Source organism: Alosa sapidissima, chromosome 18 (genome assembly GCF_018492685.1).
Source record: "Alosa sapidissima isolate fAloSap1 chromosome 18, fAloSap1.pri, whole genome shotgun sequence".
Taxonomy (NCBI): Eukaryota; Metazoa; Chordata; class Actinopteri; order Clupeiformes; family Clupeidae; genus Alosa; species Alosa sapidissima.
The window spans coordinates 1,651,456-1,673,448 of record NC_055974.1 but is presented as its reverse complement, the minus strand read 5'-3'; the positions used below and the strand labels follow the sequence as shown (position 1 = coordinate 1,673,448).

The 21,993-nt window shown below is 42.0% G+C and overlaps 4 protein-coding genes across 4 annotated transcripts; 3 read left to right on the top strand and 1 right to left on the bottom strand.

The window, feature by feature from the left end:
- Window positions 1-3,543: 3,543 nt before the first annotated feature.
- Window positions 3,544-6,708, top strand: LOC121690191 (uncharacterized protein DDB_G0271670-like). The gene is made up of 6 exons (XM_042070615.1): window positions 3,544-3,705; window positions 4,026-4,148; window positions 4,415-4,598; window positions 4,875-5,020; window positions 5,206-5,682; window positions 5,749-6,708. The coding sequence occupies exons 1-6, from the start codon at window positions 3,655-3,657 to the stop codon at window positions 6,382-6,384; spliced, it is 1,617 nt and encodes a 538-aa protein (XP_041926549.1). The 5' UTR covers window positions 3,544-3,654; the 3' UTR covers window positions 6,385-6,708.
- A 799-nt stretch (window positions 6,709-7,507) lies between these two features.
- Window positions 7,508-11,305, top strand: LOC121690432 (fibrinogen alpha chain-like). The gene is made up of 5 exons (XM_042070985.1): window positions 7,508-7,661; window positions 7,941-8,057; window positions 8,827-9,010; window positions 9,545-9,690; window positions 10,092-11,305. The coding sequence occupies exons 1-5, from the start codon at window positions 7,611-7,613 to the stop codon at window positions 10,890-10,892; spliced, it is 1,299 nt and encodes a 432-aa protein (XP_041926919.1). The 5' UTR covers window positions 7,508-7,610; the 3' UTR covers window positions 10,893-11,305.
- Window positions 11,306-11,812: 507 nt separating this feature from the next.
- Window positions 11,813-15,770, top strand: LOC121690333 (fibrinogen alpha chain). The gene is made up of 4 exons (XM_042070819.1): window positions 11,813-12,089; window positions 14,386-14,569; window positions 14,851-14,996; window positions 15,265-15,770. The coding sequence occupies exons 1-4, from the start codon at window positions 11,991-11,993 to the stop codon at window positions 15,574-15,576; spliced, it is 741 nt and encodes a 246-aa protein (XP_041926753.1). The 5' UTR covers window positions 11,813-11,990; the 3' UTR covers window positions 15,577-15,770.
- Window positions 15,771-16,815: 1,045 nt separating this feature from the next.
- fgb (fibrinogen beta chain) lies at window positions 16,816-20,890 on the bottom strand. The gene is made up of 8 exons (XM_042070818.1): window positions 20,740-20,890; window positions 20,439-20,456; window positions 19,896-20,096; window positions 19,436-19,619; window positions 18,622-18,963; window positions 18,343-18,465; window positions 17,862-18,147; window positions 16,816-17,449 (listed from the first exon to the last, which is right to left on the bottom strand). The coding sequence occupies exons 1-8, from the start codon at window positions 20,833-20,835 to the stop codon at window positions 17,221-17,223; spliced, it is 1,479 nt and encodes a 492-aa protein (XP_041926752.1). The 5' UTR covers window positions 20,836-20,890; the 3' UTR covers window positions 16,816-17,220.
- Window positions 20,891-21,993: the final 1,103 nt, after the last annotated feature.

The window sequence follows — 21,993 nt, the reverse complement described above, 5'->3', positions numbered from 1 at the left end:
CGTCATTGAAACTGGCAGCGTTCTAACACTAGCAAACGCAATTTTGGTGTTGCTTAAAAAAGGCTACGTTTTTTTTTTTTTTTTTTTTGTGTGTCATTTATTTTTAATTGTCATAATCAACACATTGTCAATGTTGATTCTTTCAGTTCAGTTCATCTTTAAGGATAGTAAACTTGTTCTTGTATTTGGTATTAATCATATGTTTTCCACTACATTTCATTAATGGTAGGCCTACTCTACATAGGCTTGAAGATTTTAAGGATTAAACAAGGGGAGGTGCTGTTTTTGGTCATTTTCATAGGATTAAAATGGTATGTGGGGTAGCTAATAGGCACTTGAAAATCTGTGAAAGTTGCTCAGTGTATGGGCATTTAGTGTACCAATGTTGTACCAAATTGCCAATGTTGTACCATAGATAAATTAATTGAGTCAAAATCATCATCGTTTTGCCCCAAGGCCAAGAATGAAAACCCATAGGTATACAATGTAACCAAGGGCAGTTGTGGCCTACTGGTTAGGGCTGGTTAGGAGGGTTGCCGGTTCGATCCCCAGCCAGTAGGAACGACTGAAGTGCCCTTGAGCAAGGCACCTAACCCCTCAGTGCTCCCCGAGCCCCCTTGTAGCAAGACAGCTCACTGCTCCGGGTTAGTGTGCTTCACCTGTGTGTTCACTGTGTGCTCTGTGTGTTCACTAATTCACGGATGAGATAAATGCAGAGACCAAATTCCTTGTATAGCAAGTAGGCCGAAAAACCTGATTTACATTTACAAGTACAGTAAGTGTATTTTTGCATGAAGGAAACATGATGTAGCTAGTGTTCCTACGAACATTACCAAAAAATGCTATCACACCTTGTTTTATCCTTATTTGTTGCAGAGACCTCAAATATTGGCTCAACATTAATAAAGTATTGTATTTGCAGACAAATGAATGATTGGTGCCATTTGGATGCAAAAAAAGACCCTCAATATTACCAATTTTGCACTTTTTTCCATATCTAGAGCCTTATATAAAAGTAATGAGCATGTAATTCAAACTTATGGTCCAATTATACCGAAAACATGTCTGTTTTCCACCCTACGACATACAAAAGCAAGGGTGAAAAAATGTATGAAAACATAGGGATTTAACAAAAATATATCTTACAGATCTTAGTTTTGGGACCTAAATATTAGGTAGACAAACCTTGAGCAAAATCTGAGACGGTGTAGCAACCATTTTTCTGGATTCTCTGGATTCTGGATAGCCTAGAAATCTAGACGCACCCTAGCTGCGGCAAATTAATTTGCTCAGCCTGTACGTCTAGTATCAAACCATAGGAATTTCTATTGGCTGACGCCGTGGACGTCATCCAATCACAGCGCTCTATTTTGTTAGAGAGTCTTAAGGCAGGCTTAACAGGATGATGACAGTCCTACGACGGTGAACAACAAGGAAGGTGGCTATGGCGAACGAAGAGCGGTTGTTTGAATCGGCGTTGGCGTCAACTTTGGAGGAGTTGGACTTGTGCTTTTCTTTGAAAGTTGAGCAGCACAATGCACTTAAGTCATTCCTTTGGAAGAAGGATGTATTTGCCGTTTTGCCGACCGGATACGGATATGGTCGTAGCGCTGGCCTATTGCATGCCTAGGCAGTTTGAAAGACAATTCTCTGCCCGCCCCTTGGATTAAGCGAGGTGAATGGGTCGATTCCAGACTATACATTTCAATGATATAGGATGGCCCGCCAGGCTAGATTCTGGACTCTTCTTCTGCTACAATTTTGGAGATTTCCAAATTCTGGGACAATGATCAATGATCACGCCGAGAGAGGAGTGGCTCTGATTCAAGAATACAGTGGTATCTCACACTCTGAAGAACAATTGCAGTTTCTCCTTCATGTGGTGGACGATCACTGACGGATCTATCCAGACTGCAAAAAGTCAACACTGGCTGCTGAGCATCAGAAATGAGGGATTGTCGAAAACGTTATGATTTTTTTGAGATTGTCATTGTTGCCATGTCAGTGTTGCTCTGATTTCAATAAATAAATGCAAATGTTCATTTGCAGCAACTTTTAATATTACTTGCATATCACAATAACGCCGCACAGCACATAGGCAATCTTTCACATGATTGAGCTACCTCTAAATATATAAAAAAAAATTACCTCTAAATATATTTTTCAATTTTTGCATATTTTTAATTTTGAAGTTAAAAATAACAGATTAAGAGGTTAAGACACTAACATTTTGCAAAAAAAAAATGGACTTGATAAGGACCACCCTAATATATATATATATATATATATATATATATATATATGTATGTATGTATTTCAGTCTCTTTCATATTTCCATGACTCTTTGTTATCCCTCAGCAAATAATTATTCAAATCATTAATAGTTTACCCTGATTGTGAAACTCCCCAAATAAACATGAGTCACATTGTGAAGACTTTTGTCCCAATTTGAGTTGAGTTAATTAATTACAAGCCTACCTGTGTGCACCGATCATAGTGACCCATCAATCCAGCCATTGTGAAAACATTCTATCTTTATTTGTATAGTGCCTGTCATGCACAGTAGCCTATAACATTGAAATATGCTTAACAACTGCACAGAGCACAACACAAAAACAAACAAGCAAACTAAACATATTATGTATTGTACATAATGAGACAGCAAATTTGACAGATCAGTAAGGCACCCATACACCTTTTATGACAAATAAAGATTATGATAGAGCAGTAGCCTTTTAAAGGTGCCATGTGTAAGAATTGAGGTAAAAATATCCAAAAGATGAGCTACACGCATCAAAAGAATGAGAAGAAATAAGGGTGATGATGTCATTAAAAAAAATAACAAGGTATAGTGCTGCAGAGATATCAACCTGAATTAGCATGCTAAATTACTAGCCACAGCCCGACAGGTGTCTCAATACCAGTTTCGGCCATGGGAGGCAGTATGCGGACAACATAACCGCTAGCCAAACTGCAATACACGAGTCTCGGTTGTTACTCTAGGGTAAACCAGCTCACTTTCTGGAGGTATACTGCCCCCATCTTTTATGGAATGTGGAGTATGAATTGATTTTTGGCGGACATTACACATGGCACCTTTAAACAAAGAAAGAAACAGATAGGCTATGACTATAACATAATTAAAGATTAAAAAGGTAAATGATAGAGGATACTAAAATATGCTTTTTTTGTAAAAACGATACTGGTAAAAAGGTTAACAATGTTACATACTTGCATACACATTCATACATAGATAAATAAATTCATGAAAAACAATAAAACAATACAATGCTGAAAAGAAACAAGGTAAAAAGACGAGAAGGTTAAAGGTTAAGAGAAGGCTAGGCTAAAAAGGTATGTGTTTTGCTGCTTTGTGTGGGTTCACCCCCACATACAGAGTTGGCGTGCCCCCATCCACAAAAGTTGGCGTTCCCCTATTCACAGAAGTTGGCATGCCCCCATACACAGAAGTTGGCATCCCCACTGTTCACAGAGTGTACCCTAAATAGGTCAGGACAACAATATTAGACAGTTTGATTGGTCACAAAAGGTAAACAATGACTCAGTCAGGATTAGTCACTCATAGGATATGAAATAGAGCTACGGGCAGACACAGAAGATCAGAATCTGACGCATAGAAACAGAGAAGGAAAAATGAAGCTCCAACAAGTCCTCTGCTTGTGCATGCTACTGGTGGCAGCTTGGGTAAGTGATCCCTACATGCAGTTGATCTCTTGATAGGTCCATTTTCAAACTGTCAAGTTATTGTCCTGATGATTCACAATAATTTAGTTTCTAAATGCTTAACTATTAAAGGATTCTTTTTTAATTGATGTAATGTTCATATACTGTACTGTAGGTCACTTTGGACAAAAGTGTCTGCCAAATAGGCTGAACATAAACATAAATGCCAGTCACATTAAGTTTGTTTAGCTGAAGGTGTTAATGATTTGAAGGATGTTTTAGTAAAATTTACTGATAGCACATATTGAAAAGAATGGGACAACTTTCTCATTCTCTTCCAGGCTACTGATTTTGAAGACATTGGAGGAGGTGTTCGTGGAAATCGCCCAGTTGAGCATGGCTACAAAGCGTCTGACACATGTAAAACAGAGAAGGACTGGCCAATGTGCACGGATGGTGACTGGGTAGGCACTCAATCAAATATTATTCAACTGTTGCACAGCCTTTATCATTTTTTTATACATTTCCACATTCCAGTGATAAACATTCGATCAATCACTGTGTTACGCAAAATACGAGGTAACTAAACAGTCACAAACGTTACAAAAGTTAATTGGCCACTGTCATTTAGATTTCCTGTATTCATTATATCATTCATTGTAAATTAAGTAGTTAGTAAAAAGTAATATTACTGTAAATGCCAATCTGAGTCTGTTTTTCTATCACCCAGGGCCCCAAATGTCCATCTGGGTGCCGGATCCAAGGCCTCCTGGACAAAACTGATCACAATCTTCTGACCAGGATCGACAAGATTCGCCAACTCCTTGACCAGTATCGTCAGAAGTACCGCTCCACCGACCAGTCATCCAAGCAGACATATGACTACCTTCGTGATCGTCTCACCACCAGCTCAGGTAAAATTGGAACACACACACACACACACACAGACAGACACATATTGTTCAAATAAATGGTGAGTTAATTTTTTGGGTGTACAGAGGTGACCAAGAAGCTAGCAATTCTTGTCCAAAAAGTATTGCTACGCCACAATATTTAATATGTTGTCCAACGGTGAGTCATTTTTCCCCGTTGCACACACACACACACACACACACACACACACTGTGACTTTCACACCCAGATTTCAAATTTGTATAGCTGTTACATTTATCTTTTATCGCTCCTCCAAGGCGATGACAACAAGTACATGTCACTGGCGGAGTCCTTGAGGAAGAGGATTGTGGAGGTCAAGATTAAGATCGAACGCCAGCTGAGCATTCTGGAGGCCCTCAAGAGACGGGTCAGGGAACAGGTCATAGAGATGCAGAGGCTGGAGGTAATGTCTTCTATTGTTCATTGATGGATTCTCAATTCATGGTTTAGATAGTCTGCTATGCATTTTGGCATGTACTTAAGAATATATTATTTATTTTAAATAGTTGTTGAAAATTTAAGAATTTATGTTAACAATGTTAGATTAGCCAAAGTCGAACTTGATGTGCATTTGTCCATTTTTAACAGGTGGACATCGACATGAAGCTGCGCAGCTGCAAGGGCTCATGTGCTGAGTACGCCAAGTTCACTGCGGACCGGGAGAGCTACGTGGCTATTGACAAGCAGCTGGACCAGCTGGAGTCCATCCGGGTCAACAGTGTGGAGTCAGTGGGCTCCCTGCGGGTGATGAAGAGTCGTGTACTGAAGGAGGTGACCGTGCCGTCCATCTACAAGTCTGGGCTGGGCAGCGAGGCGGAGGAGCAGAAGCAGTACTTTGCGGATGTCGGCCAGGCTGAGCTCATACTGCAGGGCGATGGGGGCACCACCCACAGAGGGAGCACGTCACCACTTACGGCCTCTTCATCATCACACCCCCACTCATCATCTTCATCATCCCCCCACTCATCATCATCATCATTTCCTCACTCATCATCATCATCATCATCATCATCCCCCCACTCATCATCATCATCATTTCCTCACTCATCATCATCATCATCATCATCCCCCCACTCATCATCATCATTACCTCACTCATCATCATCATCATCATCATCCCCCCACTCATCTTCATCATCTTCCTCCCACTTCTCGTCTTCATCATCATCATCATCATTCCCCCACTCATCATCATCATCATCATCATCATTTCCCCACTCATCATCATCATCATCTTCATCATTCCCCCTCTCCTCTTCATCATCTTCCTCCCACTTTTCTTCTTCAGGATTCCCTGACTCCTCTTCTTCATCATCATCCCCCCACTCATCATCATCATCATCCCCCGACTCCTCTGCATCATCTTCCTCCCACACGTCCACGTCCACCCACACTATGAAATGCACCCGCACCGTTCGCAAAGTCACCCATCACACTAAAGACGGGCCCGTGGAGAGGGTGGAGGAGGTGTTATCCGGGAAAGGTTGCGATGCCATTGGAGGAGGTGACCACTCCATGACCTCCTTCACCCAGGGAGGTGCTGATGCTTTCTTTGGTGGCGAAATCTTCAAGCGGTTTGGTAGTGGGTTTGACGACATGTCTTCCCCGTTTGCCAGCGCAGGTTCCACCAAAACCATGGAATCCAAGACCATGAGCTCTACCAAGAGCCTGCTGAGCGGCACCAAAACGGGTTCGGCCTCCGGCCGTGGTGACGCAGTGGATGACTTGCCTGACATATTCGCCCGCAGCAAGAGATCGGGAGTTTGAGAAAATCTCCACAGTCATAGAGGAACATGCTGGTTGCAGCAATACAGTACCGGTACTAAAGTGAACAAATATCATCTAAACAGACTTTTTTATTTTGGACAAAATTTACATTGGCAAATAACAATATTGATGTCAAGACAATGTTAACACAATCTGTCATTGGGCCGGTGAATAACAACAGGTAGAGCAAATAGCATTGATTATGATTATGGTTTTATGAAAAGACATTGTTTTTGCTTCTTTGACTGTTTTGAGTGTTTTACTGCAATTGGACACCATTTAAAAGTGTGCATTTGATCAATAAAGATGATGTTGTTCACTATAGTTATGTTATTTTCATCTTTTAAATGTTGTAAATATTGAAATGAATTCAAATAGTGCAGGGTAATGCAAGAACATTGCGTGGGAACACAAAAATGACTCACCATTGCTTTTTGAGGTCTCCCTAGAAGGCTACATATTTGAAAGAAAAAGTACTAACTGTCTTAAGAGCTTCGATGTCGGCTGATGTCATCTTTGTTTGATCTATGATGAGTAATTAAATGAGCAGTCTAAGTGTCTACTGTAATTGCACACTTTGCGAGTTTTTATGACCAACTCCTTTTGGGAGCTATATTGAAAACGGATGACCAGAAAGATATCACAGTCTTCTGGCAATATATGTGAACATCACAAACACAATCAAATATTATTTCGAGCAATCTTCTAATATACCAAAAGGTAAACAAAATGTAGCTCAGTTTTTTATAAGGCCACTCAATGCTGAAAAGTCAAACTAAACATTATTTTCATTTCCATTTTCTTTGTTTCGTAAGATGCTTCATCCTGAACGGTAAAAGAATTTCCAAAAACATGTAGTCATTATTTGGTCTAAGTCACTCATCTGTCCTGAGTCCTGATACCCATAGCCTAGCCGCTCATGTTCAGTACCTGCAGTGACCCATCAATCGCTTCAGTCATTGTGAAATCAGCGTGGGTGTTTGCAGTACATGCCCCCCCACCCCCTGCCCCCCCAATCTGTTACACAGAAGTGCACATCCCCACTGCTCACAGATTATATCCTAATAGACCAGGACCTCCTTCTCTGTACTTGTCCCTGTCAATGAATAACAACAACAAATATCCAGTCACAGCAGGTAAACAATGACTCGATCAGGATTAGTCACTTATAGGATATGAAATAGACCTGCGGCGAGAGACAGACGCACAGAAACAGAGAAGGAAAGATGAAGCTCCAACAAGTCCTCAGCTTGTGCATGCTACTAGCGACAGCTTGGGTAAGTGCTTATTTGCACCCATTTATCCCATACGTTATCCCTTACTACACTGTCTGGGTGTAATTGGTCTCTTGACAGATCCACATTCAGGGGGTCTAGTTATCGCCCTGATGACTGACAATAGTTTAATCCTTGAATGTCAGTCACAGTATAGTTAGCTTGTCTGAAGGCTTAAGGGAATGAACTGTGTTTTAGTAAATGTACAGCACATATAAGAGCACATATTGAACAGAATCAGATACTGTATCGTCCTCTTCTCCACCACTCTTTCTCTTCCAGGCTGCCGACTTGGCTTCAATCATAGATCCCCGAGGAGCTCGTCCGGTTGAGCACGGCTACAAGGCTGACAAGTGTGCCACAGAGAAGACCTGGCCATTCTGCACAGACGATGATTGGGTAGGCATTCTATCCAATCTTGTTCATATCCTGAATTTTTGGATTTGATTTGATTTGATTTGGATTTGACAACATAATCCAAAGGCTAACATGTTATAGTGTTAACACTTATTTCCATCATGGTCCTTGGTGTTAGGACATTTAACACATGACATAAGACCTATTACAGGACACAGAGTATAACATGCTGTACAGATTCAGTATACATGTCTTTAGTTAGGACTATCACTGTACTGTTTCATTTAAAATACTCTGGTGTATCAGTGGTCAAAAGTACAGTAAATTGGCCACTATTGTTTATTTCCTTTATTCAATCTATAAGTGGTGTCAAACGTTTTATTCCATATCACTGTAGTGCTAAGTGTAGTAAGGGAGTTTTTCCTTGCCCCTGTTGCTCTTGGGTGCTCCTTGTTGGTGCCCCCCACCCAATCCCAATCCTCCCCCACCTTTTTTATGCAGCCCTTGCCACTTAATCTACTAAACCCCTCTTCTACTACACTTTTTACCCCCCCCCCCCCCCCCCCCATTAATGCACAAATAGGCTGACACCAGACATAATTTCACTGCATTTCTTACTTCCAGTAACTATATGCATGTGACAATAAACTTCCTTGTATCCTTCCTTGTATCCTTGTATCCTTGCTATCATTGTAGTGGCATGAAATTACTGAAATTGGCACAATATTGATATGAAAATACAATTCTATATAGCGATGTGGAAGATTCAAAACTGTAAATGCCAATCTGAGTCTGTTTTTCTATCACCCAGGGTCCCAAATGTCCATCTGGGTGCCGGATCCAAGGCCTCCTGGACAAAACTGACCACGATCTGCTGAACAGGATCAACAAGATTCGCCAACTCCTTGATGATAATCGTCAGAAGTACCGCTCCACCGACCAGTCATCCAAGCAGACATATGACTACCTTCGTGATCGTCTCACCACCAGCTCAGGTAAGATTGGAACACACACACACACACACACACACACATGCACACACATACACACACACAGACATAAATTGTCTAACTTTCACAACCAAATTGAATCAAAATTGAATAGCAGTCACATTTGCTTCATCACCAGCCTTAACTGATAGAACATATTGGCTGATTGCTACACCCATGAGCAAATCAAATAGATGGGATCTAGGCCTGGAACACACTGACAGAGAGTGCACTTCACCTGGATAAGAGAAAGTAGTGTTTTTAAAAGATGACCAGTCACATGATCAGTCCAGGGTCATTGCAGCAGTAGGGTGGACAATGAGATAAGTGATAACACTGACACAGGTCCACTTCATAGCACACACCAAAGTCAGGCTGTCATTACATGCATTGGCAGATAGAAGCTGTAGCCCAGTGCATTTGAGGCACCTCTCTCACACATACTGTAGAGCACACAGTGGCTCTGACATTATGGGAGCCATATGGGAGCTTGAGAACTCAGACAAAAGCTGATTTTTGGGCTATTTTTGCTCCTCCAAGGCGATGAAAACAAGTACATGTCACTGGCGGAGTCCTTGAGGCAGAGGATTGTGGAGGTCAAGATTAAGATCGAACGCCAGCTGAACATTCTGGAGGCCCTCAAGACACGGGTCAGGGAACAAGTCATAGAGATGCAGAGGCTGGAGGTAAGTTGGTCACCATTGTCCAAGTTAATTGAAATAGTAGAGCAAATCAGTGTTTACATTGTTAGGTTAGCAGAAGGAGGCAGCTGTGGCCTTGAGGGGGCAGCCGTGGCCTACTGGTACTTGTAACCGGAGGGTTGCCGGCTCGAACCCCGACCTCTAGGCACGGCTGAAGTGCCCTTGAGCAAGGCACCTAACCCCTCACTGCTCCCCGAGTGTGTTTCACTAATTCATGGAATGGGATAAATGCAGAGACCAAATTTCCCTCACGGGATTAAAAGAGCATATATATTCATAATCATATTTAGAAATTCAGTTGTTTAAATGTTCAAATCTCTTGGGGTTGTCTAGTGGTTTGGTTTTGTTTGTGTCTATGTTTCTACCTATTTGTCGATTCTTAACAGGTGGACATCGACATGAAGCTGCGCAGCTGCAAGGGCTCATGTGCTGAGTACGCCAAGTTCTCCGCGGACCGGGAGAGCTACGTGGCTATTGACAAGCAGCTGGACCAGCTGGAGTCCATCCGGGTCAACAGTGTGGAGTCAGTGGGCTCCCTGCGGGTGATGAAGAGCCGCCCAATGAAGGAGGTGACCGTGCCGTCCATCTACAAGTCTGGGCTGGGCAGCGAGGCGGAGGAGCAGAAGCAGTACTTCGCGGATGTCGGCCAGGCCAAGTTGACGCTGCAGGCCGAGGGGGCCACCGCCGATGCACCGGCTACCGTCAGTAAGATCCCAGGTACGGATTCCTCATCGTCCGCCTCGTCCACGTCTCGGGTAACCACCAGCACCACCACCTTGAAGTGCACCCGCACCGTGCGCAAAGTCACAACGCACACCAAGGACGGGCCCGTGGAGAAGTTCGAGGAGGTGTTATCCGGGGAAGGTTGCGATGCCATGACAGGGGGTGACCGCTCCATGACCTCCCTCACCCAGGGAGGCTTTGGCGAGTCGTTTACCGGTGATCCCTTTAAGATGGCCGGTGGCTTTGGCAGTGCAGGCTCCACCAAAACCATGGGGTCCACTAAGACCATGAGCTCCACCAAGACCCTGCTGAGCGGCACCAAAGGCTCCGCCTTCGGGGATGATTTTGGGGCATTTGGCCGTGGCGATGTAGATGACGACCTACCGGACATCTTCGCCCGGAGCGGAAGGCCAGGAACACAGTCCGCTGGGGAAATGGAGAAAATCCCCACAGATGTAGAGTAATGTGTAAAGTGCTGCCTGACGTTGGTTGCAGCAGTGCAGCATTAGCGAGTGAACAGATATCATCCAGACAAACCTTTACAGAGTTGCACTACAGTCACATAACAGTTGAATGAAAAGATTAGGCTATGCATCAGATACCGAGATCAGGGTGAGTTTTGCATACAAGATTGTGAAGTGGGAAATGTTTAATGATGTCTAGAGACTTAAGACAGTGTTAACAGAACTTGTTATTGGAGAAATTGAATACAATAAGTAGTGCAAATAACTCTAAACTCAAAAAAAGGCTTTATGAAAAGACATTTGAAGTTGTGTTGCTTCCGTGACTGTTATGAGAATTGTACAGGTTTTATAAGGAGAATTGTATAGGTGAGAACCATTTGAGCATGTGATCAATAAAGATAATGTTCACTTTAGTTTGTGATGTGTATCTTTGTAAAGTTTTGTGGACAAATGAAGATGTCATTCATATTGTAATAATGTGAGCAGTTTACACAAAACACACCTTATCCACACTTCTTTTAAATCCCTCATACATAAAGCTGATCTTGCCACTAGTGCACTGACAACTGAGTTGTCCATTTATTGAGTTGTGGGCTGATTTCTGTAAGAGCATTTATCATGGATACATAATAGAATTCCTATATGACACATAACTCTTAAATTCCCAGGTAATAAAGAAGGAAAATAAATACATTCAAGTAAAGACTAAATAGATAAATGAAAACAAACATTACAGAGATCTTTATTAGTTTAGCAGGTTGTGGTTATTGTGACCTAGTTTCAGTTATGTACCCAACAAAGTCACATATTTGTGAAAATAGTTCCCTGTTATTGTCATTATTGATTAGATTTACTTACATTTACTTTACTAAATTTACCATGAAACTCAGGACATTGGCTGAAGGTACTGCACTAAACCAGCTATCGCAAAGCAAATAAGTCAAAGCAAATAAATAATGCACAGTACAACAAAATGTGAATCCAGGTTATAGTCATAGTATTATCTATGTACTTTTCTTAGAACTCTATGTATGAATAAGCACAAGTGTATGTGTTTCTTTTTGTGTTGTAGAGTGTCAGGCCTTGAAAGGAGACCACATGCTCCTCCGACCACACTACCGTCACGGCTCTGGTAGCAGTCGCTACAGCCGGTGCCCAGCAAAGCCATCATATTCTCTGTGTTCAGACGACCAGTGGGTAAGTTCCTCTGAACTGCAGTCCCAAAACATTTTCAAGAAATATGCCTTTAGATTAGATTAGATTAGACTAGCCTTTATTCTCTGTGTGGATATTTCTTTCTTGGTCAATGGAGAAAAAGTGAAAACAGTGGATACAGCCAGTGGTGGAATGTAACGAAGTACAAATACTTCGTTACTGTACTTAAGTAAATATTCCACATATTTGTACTTTACTTAAGTAGAATTTATAGTGCATACTTTTGACTTTTAGTTCGTTTTACAGCAATTATCTGTACTTTTACTCCGCTACATTTTTACAACACCATCGTTCCTTTTTATGATACATTTTATGATCAGATTTTTTTTCTCTCTGACAAACACGTTTGTTTTACCAGGGGGCGGGGTTGCTACCACAGATTCTGGAGCGCTACGTGCCCAGCTTCTAAATCTTTGAAACATAAGCTTCTAGTCTAGACCAGGCAAAGCGTGAGCTTGTAGCCATCTGCATTCGGTAGGCTATATTCACCAGACCCATGGCTACACTGGACATGCAACTGTGTTCTGTGTCTTTCTCTGTCTGTTATCTGCAGCGTTAGGGCCTCCTCTCCGATGAGATTGCTCTCCGCGGATCAGCGAAGTTACAGGCTATGCCCATGCTTCTGTCACACGTCTGATCATTTGCGGCACAAATGAATGGTGGACTATTATAGAACCGCTGGCCGGAAAAAACGTAGCATTTTCCAGATTAGAAAATATTTCTTAATTGTGTGTGATCAAATAAAGATGCATAGCCTACAATTGGGGGGGGGGGGGGGGGGTTAGAAATGTGAGCGCTCATTCAATGTCTATGTGCGTCTGCGCAAGTGAAACTGAACCTAATCATAAAGACACCTTTCTCAGCAACTTTTCTGTTCAATCAGCAGAATTGGCATTACGATCCACCCGACGTTTCCCTGGTCTACCCCGTTAAACTTCAGGCTCTCGTGTTTTGCTGAATGATATACTCAGCAGATCACCCTAGTAGATAACCAGAATTACAGTCTCTAGAATTGTAGGTCAGAATGTAAACTGGGCCACAGATGGTAAGCACAATTGCATTAGCTTAAAACTATCTAGTCGAATATAGCCTAACCTAAAACTAGCTTAATTAAAATGCCACAGCCCATACTATTTTTTTTTAGAATATAGATATTAAGAGAATAAATCATTATGCAAATATTTTTACTTTTAATACTTAAAGTACATTTAAAAGCAGGTACTTTTTACTTTTACTTAAGTAGGGTTGTCATTGTGGTACTTTTACTTTTACTAAAGTAAATATTTCTCTGTGTATTTGTACTTTTACTTAAGTACTGAGATTCAGTACTTCCTCCACCACTGGATACAGCACACATCCTTACAAAATATACACATCCACGTTTAGAGACTACTGGTTGACAGTCCCATTTCAGACTCATATAGAGTAAACATGTGTACAACATGATAGTGCACAATGATCTCAATAAACCGTATACAACATGATAGTGCACAATGATCTCAATAAACCGTATACAACATGATAGCGCACAATGATCTCAATAAACCGTATACAACATGATAGCGCACAATGATCTCAATAAACCGTATACAACATGATAGGGCACAATGATCTCAATAAACCGTATACAACATGATAGCGCACAATGATCTCAATAAAAAGCAATAACCCTCTGTGCGCCGCCCCAGTTCTTCTCAATACACTTGTACTGTATGTGTTTGATATCATCACATGTCAATAGCATTACATTGAATAAGCTCGTCTGAAGGGACCCTCATACAATGGTCGTGAACGCAGTGCTAGTGTCTGCCCTGGATGTTGATAGGGCAGTGGCAGACCACGTACACACCAGAGTGAGAGAAACAGGGCCCATGGATGAGTTTAGATTTGACCAGACCCCTGTCCAGACCCCCAAGCTATTGAATATTAGCAGCAGGATAGCGTATAGTTTGAAGTTGGCCTAATGCATGTATTTGAGGTTGGTATAGTATTGTACTACAGCAGTACTATTTTTTGTGTAAATTGGACTAAATCCATATTTATTTTCGAACATTTCATTTGCTTTGAACATTTTGTCAACAACTCTGCAAACACTATGATACTCGGATAGTAATCCATTTGGATAAATCTTTTGATTTACCTGAACAAAATTAAAGAATTCCAAAAAACAAAGCACAGTTTCCATGAAAAGTATTGATTTTTTTAAAAAAAATTTATAATATCTTTATATGTTCCATTACTCTTTAACCCCAAAAAATGTAATCTCCATGTTGGACAGACTGACAAATGTCCATCTGGCTGTCGGCTGGACGGTCTGATAGATGCCACAGAAACCGACTTCCACAGACGCCTGGGGCAGGTCTGCTCACAGGCTCAGACGTACCAGAGTGCCATCTCCTCAGCTATGCTGATGACCACAGCCATCTACTACACCCACCGCAAGATCATAGTCAAGAACTATGGTAGGCCTGTAAACACCTCACCAGTTTCACATTCACTCATTCTATTCTATTCTATTCTATTCTATTTTATTCTATTTTTCATAATGTATTTTTCATAATGTATTAATATATATTATTCTGTACTTCTAGTATTTCTGTTTGTCTTTATTTCTGATGTATAGATAAATTATATTATACTGAATATCAATATAATCTGTGATATATTAATGCGTTTCATAACTTTTCTTTTGGGTTTATAACCTTAACTAAATTAAGTGAATTGCTTAAACAACTTTGGGTAGTTGCTGAGCTGAGATATGCAGAGAGGTTTGAGGACCTTCAAAGGAACCTGACGCTACTGCAGAGACGTTCCACAGAGCTCTCCAGAAAACTACACAAGATACACAGCCTCGTACAGCAGCAGATTATCGATATGCGACGGATGGAGGTGTGTGTGTGTGTGTGTGTGTGTGTGTGTGTGTGTGTGTGTGTGTGTGTGTGTTTGTGTGTGTGTGTGTGTGTGTGTGTGTGAGAGAGAGAGAGAGAGAGAACAGTATGTGTGTGTTATTACATTGTAATACTGAATATTAGTGATAACAGCCTAGATTTTCCCGACAATCTCTATTTGCGATTGTTTTTTGCTGTGTGCTCACTGCAGACAGGGCACCTTTGAACTGATTACTTAACTTGATTTCTTCATATGTTTGGCTCTTCAGGTGGACATTGACATCAAACTTCGAGCTTGTCATGGGTCATGCAAACACACCTTTGTCCATCACATCGACCATGACGCCTACACAGACATGGAGAGCCAGCTAGCCAAATTGAACCCTTTGACTACCAAAAAAGCCATGTTCCCAGCCGACATAAGGAAGCTCGTCCTACAGCCAGTGCTCCGTCCTCCCAGCTCCCACTCTTACAGAAGCATCCCGATAGTACGCAAGGAGTTCCTAACACAGTTCGAGGACATCGACTTGAACCAAATCGTTTTAGAGGAACTTTTCAATGACTTTGACTTAGAGGACTGAAAATCAGATTTTCTCAGCAGTTAGGCAAAGGCTTACTACCTCATAAGTTGACTGCATTGTTTGCGTCAAAAATATCTTCATAAACAAGCCATCGCTCATTGTCTGTTACCACACAATCTTTATTTATATCATATGTTTACTGTAGAGGTATGATGGTGCATTGCACATGTTTAAGGAAAGACTCGAATAAAGTGCACACAGTCCAATGTTTGTGAACTGTTGACAATAAGAAATTCATATTGAGCCCAGGGTTTTGGTGTTCTGTTTATTTTTCATCATCTCACAGAGAGGGAGCTCAAGACACAAAGAGCCGGTGTGAGCTGGAGTGGCGCTGTGCTGGTCATGGGCTGATGGGAGCGTGGGCAAGCCAGAGCTAACGCAACCGCTAACAGCTACCTAGCGCTAGACTGGGCCTGATCTGAACTGGGTGCAGATGATCTATGCCAGACCAGGCCCTGGTGTCTTTATAGAGCTCCTTGATCTGGACTGGGTGCAGATGATCTATGCCAGACCAGGCCCTGGTGTCTTTATAGAGCTCCTTGCTGTTAGTCCACCATAACAAGGCGTGCATCACAGCTGAAGATGGTGTAGACCTTAAGAAGCCCCCCCCCCCCCTTCATTATTTTTTGGTGCAATCATGTCACCTGTACCTGTGTTAAACAAGAAAGTTTGTTTGCAAAGAAACTTTGTTAAAAGAAAGGTTGTTTGAAATCCAGGTCGCAAGTACCTTATTTCCACAATACAATTTTGATGAATGGGACAGTTCCAACCCAGAACACTAGTGAGGACAGTCTACCAAGCAAGTCGTGGTGCAGGCATGCCATCTTTTTACATATAGGGACAGTGGAAAAAATGTCATTGAATGTTTTTCCCTTATAGTTTAATAATAAATTGGGTACCCTTGCAGATATGAATTTGATTTTGTATTTCAGTTGTTTTTGTATATGGTCTGTGGTACAAGAGAGATGAGAAAGGAAGCATTTGTTTGTTTATGAACATTTATTTGCGGAAAGTTTTGATATGCTTGCACTGCATCATTTTGTGGGCTTTTCCTTGAATGTTTTTTAGATATATATATACAAAACAAGATTATAAAATAAAATAAGTTGTTTATATTTATTGTGCTCACATTTGTTGTTTGTGTATAGGATAATATTTAAGTTCAGTTCAGTTTAATTGATTTCACCACTTTTGAGGAAGAATGCAATAAGATGAGAAGAAGATGACAAGGCAATTAAATATTTTCTCAGAGACTTTATTGCAAGTTTATCTTGAAAATCCACTTTGAACATACACACATTTACATATTCAGTATTCTTTTACACCGTAGCATGAAAACCAGTTTAGCTTTAATGCAGCATTTCTCTGCTTCATGAAATGTATTTAATATCATCAACAGCTCCGTAAAACTCAGATCAACAATCAATGTCTTGTGCTATTATAAATATAACACAATTTAAACTCTATCACTTTTCTGATCTCTATCAGCATTTTTTGGCTTCATGTTTTGTTTCTCCTGTATCTCTTCCAGAGTGTCTATGTGTGCTAATGTCCATTGTAGAAAAAGACTCTCCTCTCTCCTCACGCTCTGCATGTTGACCAAACATTCCTGGGCGTCTCTGACCGCTGCGTGTCCGCTGGGGTCTACTGCTGGAAGAAGGGTCTGATCTTCATGCACATAGACTTCAGGGAGTACCAGGAGCCCTTCCAGTTCATCCACACCATGCCGTCATCTGTGCCATGCTTGGCCATGTATTTGGTGTAGGAGCCGCCCCAGTAGTATCGGCCGTTGGGGTTGGCTGCGTGACAGCGGTTGTACCACCAGCCGCCGCCGTCTTCTCGGGAGCACTGCTTTGAGGGGTCACCCGGGGTCCTGAGGGCACACAGAGTAGAGCGAGGGTCAAGAAACAGAGGGGTCAAAACACAACTAACGACCCACCAACACCATGATGATCTGCTGAGATCTGTTGTGATCTAAGGACTGTTGTGTGTGTGTAAGAATGATGCAGATTGGTATGATATGCATCTTGGAGGAGAGTTGGACTGTGTCTGCTATGCTATGTGCTTTCTTGAGAAACATTTTGTCAAATGTCATCTCTGAGAGCCTTATGGCAAGACATTCTAGCTAGAATAATAATAACTAAGATAACATAGTTAAAGTTGTACAGTATGTAGGTATTCCTCACATAGCCAGATATAGCCAGTGGCAAATGAGCAGTGGTCTAAACTTATTTAAGCATCTTCACAGTGTTCTTTGTGTCCCAGCTTTGGCAGACTACGCTCACCATTTGTCATTGTCGCGATCGTATGTGCTGAACATCATGCCGTTGTGGATGGTCATGGTGCGATTCTCTCCAAATAGCTCCGAGGCACCGGTCAGCAGGGTGTCGCCTGCGGTGCCAGAGTAGCCGGCGATGGACACCATGTAGTTGGAGGCCTCGCCCTGCACGGTGAACTGCTGGTACCGGGCCTGCGTCTTAGCGCCGCTCCAGTCCCCCATCTCGAAAAGGATCTCAGTCGGGCCCATCTTGGTAATCTGGCTGATGCGGTCGTTGCCGAGCCAGTACTCTCCTGTGAGACAAGCAGAATGTATTTACAGAGTCAAGTTTGTTTTTGACAAGAGTGGGAAAGTTTGTAGGACATGTTTGTGCTATGTGAACTTTTTTCTTAAAACATTTTGGGAACGGAGTATGGAAGTTTAGGTATTTTACTGCATGCATTATAATAAGAATATTTCAGATTTCCTCTGAGATTGAATGGCCATACCTGGAGTGTTGCAGTACTTTTTGCCTGTGTCAAAAGCGATATTGCCAAAGCCTCTCCTGTACTCATCCCAGCGACGGCCGAAATCCACACTACCATCCATACGATTCTGGATAGTAGTCCAGCCTGTGAATGGACGACAAGCACATGTGAACAAATGTGACAAATGCCACACATAACAACACAATAGCCTACAATACAAAACTGCACGCTGCTCAATACTACAGTCCAATCCAACATGTAATCTAAAGAAGAGGTTAGACATCATGTCACTCAGCTGACCTCCGTCGAGTGTGGTCTGGTCGCAGTACACCCTGTAGGGCTTGTAGAAGCTGTCAGGCCGGATGTAATACATCTGGGACTCGGTGCCACCCTTGCGGTAGATGTCCTCGCACTCCTTGCCGGACACGACGGGGATGGGGCAAGTGACGGTGCAGCGGTCCTTGCACTTATCCCGCTGAGCTACGATGGCCTGGCTGATGCGCTGGACCTTGCTCCGCAGCGTGTCCATGATGCCCTGCAGGATGCGGATGTTGCTGGGGAAGTTGGTGTTGACCGCCTCTTTGATGAAGGCATGCTGGGACTCCAGGTCATTGGTGTATTCGCCCACCAGCTGCCCATTGCCTGGTGACGGGCGGTAGAGAAGGCAAGGTGAGGCGGATAAACCACGGACACAAAATGGTGGTGAAACTCTTAAGGTTCCATATAAAGGCAGTCATTTCAAGCTGTATGTTGAGTCATAATTAGAGGTGTTAGCATATTGTGCTAATTTGTAGGGAAATGTGTAAATGATAAGTTCTCATTTGGGTATTAGTTTAAGAATCTTGCATTGTGGACCATTTACTTATTTTTCTTTCTATCTACTATTGTCTCTCTTGAACTCATCCTCTGATTTTACTTAAATCTCTGCACCATCATCTTCTGGTTATCTTATATTGATTTTGTATTGTTATTATAAGGTCTGCTCGAATGCTATTCCTTGTTTGTAGGTGGCTTTGGATAAAAGTGCCAGCTAAATGGACACATTTAGCAGCAAATGATTGAAATGTAAAAGTGTGGAGATAAGCTGCTGGGCTAGGAGAGGCTTGGCTCTCACCATCGGTCACTCTCTGGCGCTCACGGAGCTCGTCGGACAACCCATTAACGTATTTGTAGATGCTGTTTGTGTCGCGGTTCAGTTCCTCCACACCCCTCTTCAGCTCATTCACTGTGGGTTTGACGTTACGCTCTTGCTTGAGGATGGTGTTCTTCAGCTCACAGCCATTGGGACAGAGCACGCCCTTATCAGAACCAAGGGAGAGCAGAACCAGTTTGAACAAGCCCAGAACCAATCTTAACAAGCTCATGCAATGGGAATCCAACTTAACATAATGCACCTAGCACAGCTCACAAAAATGCAATTATTCTCAAGAGCAAGATTAAAAGATTAATAATAGAATTTTTACCTATCCTCGTGGCCTAGGCACATAGTAATTGCAGGACTGGACCAAACATTGATAGAATTCCATCAATTAATCGATCAATCTATGAATGAACAATTGTAAACACAGTGTCACCATTCTTTCTGAGGCATGGGTACAGCCTCCTGCATCTGGCTGCTCCTCCTTCTGCTCCTGCTTTGATGTAGTGGGTGCAGCTGTTGGTCTCCCACGGTAACGACCACGGCCGGAGATAGGAGGGGGTGCGCCGCCACTCGGCACGTACGTCTCGCGACCTCTGGAGACTGGACGGTGACCTCTGGGATCAATTACGGCACCCTGCAAAAGGACCGGACAGAGCAGAGTGAGTGGGTTGAAGTGGATGCTGTTTTTCATCATTATTACACCATACCACTTACACCACTCAGTCCATTTTCTGTATATACGGTAACTTTTTCTTTAATTTACACAATATGAATACCAGTATAACGTTTGTAAACATCAGTTTGATAAAGACTATCATACAAATATAAAAAATGAAATATATGTCAAAGAAACAAAGAAGCATGAAAGAAGACATCGGAAAGAAATGAAATAAGTTGAAAGTGAAGTTAAGGTGTAGCCTATCATGTAGCAAGCAGGAGAGGGGACTAGTGATCCCAGAGATGTTCAAACACTTACTTCTTTATCCTTTGGATCCTGTGGGAGACATGAGACATATTGTATGTTTAGAGGAGATGTCAAATTATTATGCACATTTACTTTTATCTACAGCTGAAAAATGATTTGGACTATCAACGTTTTATCACTTTTTATGCTATGCTTTTATGGTAATCTTGCAATTCTATGCTATTCACATGTTCTATGCCAACATTGTTCTAATGCCACATGTTCTAATGCCAACATTAACACTGTAGTGGTAATAGGAAGGAAAATTCAGAAAATACTGACAAGTGATCAAAAATCAGAGGCAAATACTGACCAAACCATAATCATCATACTCATCCAGCTCATCAGCCAGGGACTGATAGATAGGCAAAGTGCAGATACACAGGCAAAGCACTAATAATATCTTCATGTTGGTTGCTCGGAGGCTGTGGATTCACTACCCTCTCAGGACAGAGACCCTCATATATATATACCATCTACCCACAGGCCACCACCCACCTCACAGCGTGGGTGATCTTCATCACAGAGAGAAGGTTGATGATTAACCTGGTGCTCACTCATCGTTCTCTTGTTCTATTTATTTTGAGTCAATGTTCTGAATAGTTTTGGGAAATGTGGATCCATTTGCTTTGATGAAGTCCTTGTACTACAAGGTATAATGGTGGTATGGGGGAATGAAATTAGGCATGCTGGATTTTGACAACAGTGAGGCAAAAGTGACCATGGAGTTTTGGGGGAGGAAATGTCAGTTTTACTCTGACTGACCTCTGTTTCCAATTCAATAAACCAAAGATATAGCAATTCACTGGCAATGATAATGCCATTATTTTTTCAATCAATGTTGAACTGTAATTCCATAATGAGTTCCTGTATATTTGCAGGTAAGGTGTGTGAAATTCAAGTTTCTTCTGTTATTATGCAAGTCAAGTAGGTTGTTTAGTGGGATTCTGCTGGTCTATGACCCAATCAATGCTGAGGGGTTGGCCAGCAGAGACACATATGAGTCAATGACAGTGGCACTGAACTAGAACAACAAACTGAGTTTGCACCAAAAGTTTATTTAAGAATGAGTGTTAGGCTATTTGCTTGTTACTTTTGTCCTCAGAGCAAACATGAGTTTAGAAACGTAGAGCCTGTGGGAAGGGGGTAATTATTAATCATTACAAATGGCTACTTTCACAATCAGGGTAAGTGCTTTAATTCACAAGGCCTTTTGAAATTTTATTTTTAAAAATAATTATTCTTTTTAATGTTTTTTGGGGGGTTTTGTTTAATCCAAATCCATGCACTGTACACAAGTTTTTACACACATACTGTACACTGGCATACGTGAACACACACACACACACACACACACACACACGCACACACACACAAACACACACACACACACACACACACACACACACACACACACACACACACACACTGCCATACGTGAACGAACACACACACACACACACACACACACACACACACACACACACACACACACACGACACACACACACACACAGTGCACACACACACACACACACACACAAAGTGCACACAACTTACAGACACAT

What these genes read in the sequence shown, in the direction of transcription:
- LOC121690191 (XM_042070615.1), top strand. Translation starts at nt 3,655, where the DNA reads ATGAAGCTCCAACAAGTCCTCTGCTTGTGCATGCTACTGGTGGCAGCT. An exon ending in TAGAGATGCAGAGGCTGGAG is followed by an intron (nt 5,021 to 5,205) that starts GTAATGTCTTCT and finishes CATTTTTAACAG; the next exon opens with GTGGACATCGACATGAAGCT. An exon ending in CATCATCATCATCATCATCA is followed by an intron (nt 5,683 to 5,748) that starts TCCCCCCACTCA and finishes CCCCACTCATCT; the next exon opens with TCATCATCTTCCTCCCACTT.
- LOC121690432 (XM_042070985.1), top strand. Translation starts at nt 7,611, where the DNA reads ATGAAGCTCCAACAAGTCCTCAGCTTGTGCATGCTACTAGCGACAGCT. An exon ending in TCTGCACAGACGATGATTGG is followed by an intron (nt 8,058 to 8,826) that starts GTAGGCATTCTA and finishes TCTATCACCCAG; the next exon opens with GGTCCCAAATGTCCATCTGG. An exon ending in TAGAGATGCAGAGGCTGGAG is followed by an intron (nt 9,691 to 10,091) that starts GTAAGTTGGTCA and finishes GATTCTTAACAG; the next exon opens with GTGGACATCGACATGAAGCT.
- LOC121690333 (XM_042070819.1), top strand. Translation starts at nt 11,991, where the DNA reads ATGCTCCTCCGACCACACTACCGTCACGGCTCTGGTAGCAGTCGCTAC. An exon ending in TGTGTTCAGACGACCAGTGG is followed by an intron (nt 12,090 to 14,385) that starts GTAAGTTCCTCT and finishes CATGTTGGACAG; the next exon opens with ACTGACAAATGTCCATCTGG. An exon ending in TCGATATGCGACGGATGGAG is followed by an intron (nt 14,997 to 15,264) that starts GTGTGTGTGTGT and finishes TTGGCTCTTCAG; the next exon opens with GTGGACATTGACATCAAACT.
- fgb (XM_042070818.1), bottom strand. Translation starts at nt 20,835, where the DNA reads ATGAAGATATTATTAGTGCTTTGCCTGTGTATCTGCACTTTGCCTATC. An exon ending in GCGCCAGAGAGTGACCGATG is followed by an intron (nt 18,964 to 19,435) that starts GTGAGAGCCAAG and finishes GCCCGTCACCAG; the next exon opens with GCAATGGGCAGCTGGTGGGC. An exon ending in AAAGTACTGCAACACTCCAG is followed by an intron (nt 18,148 to 18,342) that starts GTATGGCCATTC and finishes CTTGTCTCACAG; the next exon opens with GAGAGTACTGGCTCGGCAAC.